Source organism: Penaeus japonicus, unplaced genomic scaffold (genome assembly GCF_977035675.1).
Source record: "Penaeus japonicus unplaced genomic scaffold, GWHDUDI00000001_assembly GWHDUDI00000027, whole genome shotgun sequence".
Taxonomy (NCBI): domain Eukaryota; kingdom Metazoa; phylum Arthropoda; class Malacostraca; order Decapoda; family Penaeidae; genus Penaeus; species Penaeus japonicus.
In genome coordinates, this window is record NW_028234429.1 from 10,661,507 (window position 1) to 10,669,006 (window position 7,500).

Consider the following 7,500-nt stretch of genomic DNA (forward strand, 5'->3'; position numbering starts at 1 on the left):
GCGAATTCATTGAGGAGGCAACTATGCGATACGCAGAGAGTGTCTCGTGCCCGTGAATGTGTCATTTGTGCAGAAAGGAAAGTGTCAAATGTACATTTTGCGCTGCAAACGTGCAAGTGACGTCTTCAGTGCCCCTTAATGTGCCGTTGCATCCTAGAGGGAATGACATTTCAACTGTACATCATAGTATTTAACCGCGATGGCTATACACGATGTCATGAACACAGTTAGATTCATTTGTCCTAATGCAGGAAAAACGTACACATGTATGACCATCAATAGTCGCAGTTACTAGACTACATCAAATATGTTATTCAGAATAACATCTGCGAAGGACTAGAACCACAAAACTACAAGCATAATGTGGCGACAGTACTGTCAAACTGCATGCCAAAGGATGGAGATAACACCGACGGGGTCACGTGACACTTAGAGTATTCAACAGGTGTTTCATTCAGCAGCTTCGGCGGTATGTATGAGCCAGTACACGGCCCTTGTCATTAGTGGTCCTTCGCCTGTGCCTCGGCCTTCGGGAAGGGCTCGTTGTTCGTACTGATAGTGCCAGCGCGGTACCACTTGCAACAGTGGACGGGGAAACAATAATTGGCATCCCTCCATGGGGGGAGGGGCTTTACGGTGATCCCTCACTACCCCTCAGTGATACCCAGGGCTCCCTCGGGACACACTGCTGTTCCTATCAGCCCCAGGGACTTCACAACAATACCGCGCCAAAGGTTCAGTTACTGAGCGAGGAGCGCGCGGGGACCACGGACCTTTGTCACCTGAGCATCGCGCGTGTTTTCAAGTTACTTTTCTGTGAGACAAATACCTGCGCAACGAAGCACAGAGCATTAAAGGAAATCCTCATAAGTGGAGCTCATTTTGAGTACACCGGAGAACAAATACTTCGTAAAAGCCACTGCTAAGCCCACTAAAGCCAAGCTCAGTAAAGCCGTTTAGCGGTAATCGGAAAACGAGAGGATGAGGGAACGGTGAAAGAATCTGGACTGTAGTGTCAAACGCATTCATCCAACGCAAAAAGTAAACGCATGTTTTATTTGACACTTCTTTTGTGTGTGAATTCGGGTTATGGAAAGAGTGACCGTGGCAAAAAACGAAACGCTGTAAACTAATTTAATCACATTTGTAATAAACAAAAATATATTAAAAGACAGTGAATATTTTGACATTCAGCATATAGGTCGGTGTGGCGCGAATAAAGCGTTGCAAAAGGCGACAGCGAAAATAGTACAATGAATTTTATGTACTACAAAGGATTCTCGGACGAAAAACCCAGTTCTTCATTCAGTGGCTACAAGAAGAAAGCCACCCCAAGAAAGAGTAAAGGCAACATTCAACATGGACAGGAAGGTAAGTGTAGAGGAGAGAGGAAGTGTGGTTTTGTGACACTGAAGCCTAAAGTCGATTGTGACAAGGGTCGTCGCAAAGAAAGGTATAAAAAGTAAGTACTAGATTGGAAAAGGTGACTGAAGAGAGTGACGAAATGATTAACGAAATTAGCGCCGTGAAAATAAAGACCAAAAAGTACGAGGACAGAGGAAGTGTCGAAGGGATACGAGTGTAAGAAAGAGGCCGAGAGCAATACCAAAGGAGGGAAATGGACCTAACAAAGACCTGAAGGGCTACTGACGTATAATGAACAGTAAGAGAGAATAAGGAGGAGGAGAAGCAGAAAGAGAAGATGAAGAAGAAGACGAAAAAGTGAGAAGTCTTATCATGTATTTGAAGGAACTAGCCACAAAATGTATTTGTGTGAACCAGGAACAAAGGCAGAGTCAGGGAGTCAGAAGGATATTGAAAACAATCTTCACTATCATAGGCATTGCTGTATCATGTCATTTTCTAAACACTTCTCTTCTGTGTTAAATTTGTCACAGTCACAGAGAAATGTCAGAGCTATAGTTTAAATCTTGGATGTCAAGTAGAGTGGAAATCTAGTCTAATGTGTTTGTAACAACTGAGGCGCTGAATGTACATGTAAGTACCAATATATATGTGATGTTTCTATTGTTATTTCAGACAACTTGAAATTTATTGCTTAGGATTTTTTTCTTTTCTTTTTTTGTATAGTCAAAGAAAAATCAGCTAAAGATCTAATGTGAGTGTCATGTGCAGATCTCTCTCTATACACACATCTCTGTTCTGTCTTCTTTCGTTTTCTCAGATCTTGCAGACATTTTCTGAAAAGCAGAGGAATGTTAGGCAGGGGAATGCGAACGCATTTTCTCGGTCATTTTGCCCGTCCTCAGACGTCAGCCAGGTGTTGACTATGATTATAATGTTAACTCACTCTGATATACCACATGTTCGTCATATATCATAATCTAGCGTTAAAAAACGCTAATAAGAGCGACATGTTTACTGATGAGCTCTGGATCATTACCAGCATCACTCATTCACAGTCCCTGGGGCGTAAACACAAGCTGTCACTTCACCGTGAATATGTAATACGAAAAGGTTGGATCATCCGGCTTTTAGTGGTTTCACACCACAGACTCCTTTGCTCCCCATTGAATATTACATCTTTCCTTACATCACACACTAACGCCTTCTATCCTTCTAAATACTCACGCATTATCCTTCCACTTACACCACTAGGCTTCCCGAATTTCATCCCAGGCGACGCTTTGTCACGTTTGAAGCATTAAGTTTTGATGATCATCAATGCAGCACCTTGATTTTGGTTTATTGACACTGGCTATTCAACTTTATGTATAAAGTTATCTCCTTCGTTTGTATACAATAAACACCTGTGTTTAGTGTTTCTCCTGAAATTTTATAGTGTTTCTTGGGTAATTCCATTGTCGATTTGAATAGACAGATAGATTAATGAACAAGTAAGTCAATAAACAAATATATACATTGAAACCGTAATTCCAAGTATATCTCCATAGACAAAATATTTAATGAAAAGTTAATTACAGGACATCTTGACGGTTTAGAGTGAACGAAATTGATCAATTTCAAAAGTCATCACCAACATTTAACGATATATATCGCCGTCAAAAACACGTGCCACAGGTGTTTAACCTGAGGCAATTCCTCGTTCCGTGGAATCAGGTGGTCCAGTCGAACGCACGGTTGCCGTGTTTATGAAGATTTTCTTTCATGAGAATAAATCTGATCCACCAAAAATAACGCTGTAATAGAAATGAGTTGGAACAGGCTAATGCAAATGTTTTCCTCGCTTGTCTCCTTTACCTCACTCTTTCCAAATGCCATCCTCACATGGCGCGACCTGTTTGTTCGTATTCTGTCTATTTGCTTGTTAATTTACTTTTTAAAATCTACATTACCTCTCTGTATCTGAATAGCTGAGACTAGTAACTTTCTTCAAGTGCATTATATCGAGCTAGTACCATTCAAAACTGATTTCACATTCTTTCGCCGTGGTTCTCTCGTCATGTTCAGAAGAGGCTGTGCGCACTCCTTTATTCATTTTTCAAATTGTCTTCTTCAAACCTGCATCAGACATACGTCCTGTTGCTGTTGCATGTTTCACTTGGTCTTCTCCTTTCATGTTTTCCTTCTACTTTTCATCTTTGTTTTGCCTATTTTTTTACCGATTTTTCCCCCTTTCCTAATTTGGTCTTACATTCTCCTTTGTGTTCCCCCATATCTCACATCTGCATCCCTGCTCTGTGCCAGTGTCTGGTGAATGAATATTATTACCCTTCGTATTTTCAAGGCTTCAACCTTCTACCTCCAGGTGTGTCCCATGCCTCACTCCACTCATTTCTTCAGTCTAGGCTGAAGATGCACACAGCGTTTCCAGCGGCCACGCCATTGGTCACTGGTGAGTATGACAGTAATTATGTACACTTAAACATGTACTCAGCGCATACTCACACGGGCGCGCTTGTCACAAAGAATGAAAAAAGAATACATTCAATGTCACTCGCACACCTTCATAGACACGCCAGACGGAGACCAAGTGTAGAAGCTGGTGGCGGCAATTAACACTGCTCTTACTAACACATTCCCTTTTTTTCTGGTAGATAAAGTTAGTTTTTGAACGTATGCCTAGACTTACCAACCTTGATTAACCGCCAACGAACTGCATCCATTTCCAAGCATGACATCGGAGTGCACACAAATCAGGCGGTGACGTCTGCCATCTCCGGGTTGCGTCGTCCCTTGCAGAGCTTTATGACTCTGAGCGTTATACTTTTTGTCTTCCCTTAATTAAAGAATCATAATTTGTTCTATTCTGAACAGAGTAATAACCTTGAGGGTGAAGCAACAGAAATAGGCATGAGCGAGAAAGCCTCCTCGTTCTAATATAGCGGTGCACACTCAAGCCGTCATTTGTTAGTGGCTCACGACAAGCCGGCTCCTCATATCAAAGAAACATCGGGAACCTTTTTATTATGCGTTGCCAACAACAGACCTCTCGAGGAAAAGCCTTGTTACTGTGAGTGCGCATTTGTGTATGTGTGTGCATATATATATATATATATATATATATATATATATATATATTATATATATATATATATATATATATATTATATATATATAATGTATACACACACACACACACACACACACACACACATATATATATATATATATATATATATATATATATATATATATATATATATATATAATATATATAATGTAAATATATATATATATATATATATGTACATATATATATATATATATATATATATATATATATATATATATATATATATATATATATAATATATGTGTGTGTGTGTGTGTGTGTGTGTGTGTGTGTACACACACACATATATATATGTGTATGTATGTATATTATATATATATATATATATATATATATATATATATATATATATATATATATATATATATATATATATATATATATATATATATATATATATATATATATATATATATATATATATATATATATATATATATATATATATATACACACACACACGCACACACACACATACATACATACATACATACATACATACATACATACATACATACATACATACACACACACACACACATACACACACACATATGTATATATATATATATATATATATATATATATATATATATATATATATATATATATATAATCATCATCAATATCCCTTTATTATTATAATTATTATCATTAGTATCATCATCATATTTACTATCATTACAATCATTAGCATTATTATCATTAGTATTAGTAATAGTATCTTTATTATCATCATCATTGTCACCTTTATCATCATTACTGTCATATCATCATATTATGATCATTATTGTAATCATCGTTATAATCATCATCATTATTGATATTGTTATTTTTATTATCATCCTCATCCTCATTCTTCTTATTATTATTGTTATGATGATCATCATTATCATTATCATTGGTAATATCATTATTCTTAGTATTATTAGTAGTATCATTATCATTATTATCATTGTTATTATTATTATTACTGTTATAATTAATATTATCATAATCATTTTCATCCCTATCATATCATCATATTACTACTATTATTATTATCATTATTGTTACCATTATCACTATCTTTTGTCATAATCATTATTGTATTTTTATTATTATCATTGTCGTTATTATTATCGCTGTTACTATTGTATTATTAACATCGTTGTTATTACTTTTATCATCATTATTATTACTATCATTATAATTGTTGTTAGTATCAATACTGTTGTTGGTATTATTATCATTACCATTAACATCATATTATGATTATTATAATCATTATCATTGTTATGCTTTTTTTGTCATTATCCTTGGTTGTTTTATATTTATTATCATTATTATTGTTATCTTCATCAATATTAGTAGTATCATCATCATAATCCTTATTATTATTAACATCATTGTCAATACTCTTATCATCATTACTGTTACCAATACTATCTTTATTATTAAGATTATTATCAACATTGTTATCATTATTGCTCTTCCTATTCGTATGATTATTTCAATTCATTATTATGGTTGTTATTATCATCTCTAATTTTGTTGTTATTATCATAATCATTATTATTGTTATTATTACTATTATCATAATTATCATCAATGTTATTATCATCATTATTAGTAGTAGTTATTATTACCATTAATATCATTATCATAACTATCATTATTATATCAGGATTACCATCATTATCATTATCATTATTATCATTACCATTACTGATGACTGCACACCTGGAAAAGATAGTCTCAAAGCCTATATATAAAACGATGATAAAACAAAACTAACAATCCAACGAGAATCGCAGCGTTAACACTCACACACGCAAGGAAAACAAAGCAAAATGTGTGTCTGTGAGAGACAAGTAACGAAACAGCCCCATCACGGCGCCCTTCGGTACGATGGCCTCCTCACAGTGAAAGTCCCTCGCTCCAGACTCGGCCATTATGTGCAGAATCAGCCAGCTTGAAAGGTGATTGAACTCATATATATTAAGCTCACGATCACTGTCTCTACTTTCGTCTTTTAAATGAAACGCAGGGCTTAAATAATCTTGTTGATGGGATTTCATATTTTTGGTATAATTGTATTTTTTAATCAGGTATATATTCTTGGTTATGATTAGTTTCTATCATATATATGTATTTGTGTCTGTTTATTTGTCTTTATCTTTATTTTTCTATCGGTCAATTGATCTGTATATCTATATTGCTATATCTAGCTATTAATCTGTCAATCAGTATCTCTCTCTCTCTCTCTCTCTCTCTCTCTCTCTCTCTCTCTCTCTCTCTCTCTCTCTCTCTCTCTCTCTCTCTCCCTCTCTCCTTTCCTCATCCATTCTCCTACTCAACAAATCCTCACTCCTCTCCTCTCTCTCGCTCCGTTTAGACGGTCCCGTGCGTCTCTCTCCGCTACCGGGTCTCTCTCTCTGTCTCTCTCTCTCTCTCTCTCTCCCTTCTCATCTCCTCTCGCCCTCCCCTCCCTCTCCGTCCCCCTGCTCTCCTCTGCTCTCCTCCACCCGTCCATCTCCTCTCCTCCTCTGTCCCTTCTCTCCGCTCTCTCCTCCCATCTCCTCCCTCCTCCTCTCTCCCACTATCCTCTCTCTACTCCTCGTCTCCTCCCCTCGCTCTTTCCCCCCCCTCTTCTCTCCCTCCGTCTCCTCCTCTCTCTTCTCCCTCGGCCCCGCTCCGGAGCTCTGTCTCCTCCTCTCTCCTCCTCCTCCTCTCTCTCCTTCTCCACCCTCCCCCTCCCCTCCTCTCTCTCTTCTCCTCTTCTCTCGTCCTCCGCCCGCTCCCCTCTTCTCTTATTTACTCTCTCTCTCTCTCTCCCCTCTCCTCCCCTCTCCTCTCTACCCACCTCGCCCCCTCTCTATCTCTCCCCCTCTCGGCGGCCTCTCTCTCGCCTCGGCCCCCTCTTTCTCTCCCCCTCCTCTCCCTCCCCTCGCCCCTCTCCTTCCCTCACTCCCACCTCCTCTCTCGTCCTCTTGCTCCCTCTCTCCCTCTCTCCTCTCTCC

The 7,500-nt window shown here is 37.8% G+C and overlaps 1 protein-coding gene across 2 annotated transcripts in view; it reads left to right on the forward strand.

Moving 5' to 3' along the window:
- The window catches only part of LOC122258934 (uncharacterized), a 52,067-nt gene that overhangs the window by 237 nt on the left and 44,330 nt on the right, over window positions 1-7,500 (forward strand). The window contains exons 1-2 of one of the 2 annotated variants that reach the window (XM_043025233.2): window positions 1-1,371; window positions 3,731-3,817. The exon at window positions 1-1,371 is cut by the window's left edge and continues 231 nt beyond it. In XM_043025233.2, coding sequence (XP_042881167.1) covers window positions 1,254-1,371; window positions 3,731-3,817 — 205 coding nt within the window. In that variant the 5' untranslated portion in view covers window positions 1-1,253. The remainder of the gene's footprint in view (window positions 1,372-3,730; window positions 3,818-7,500) is intronic. The other variant, XM_043025234.2, reaches the window with a different exon arrangement.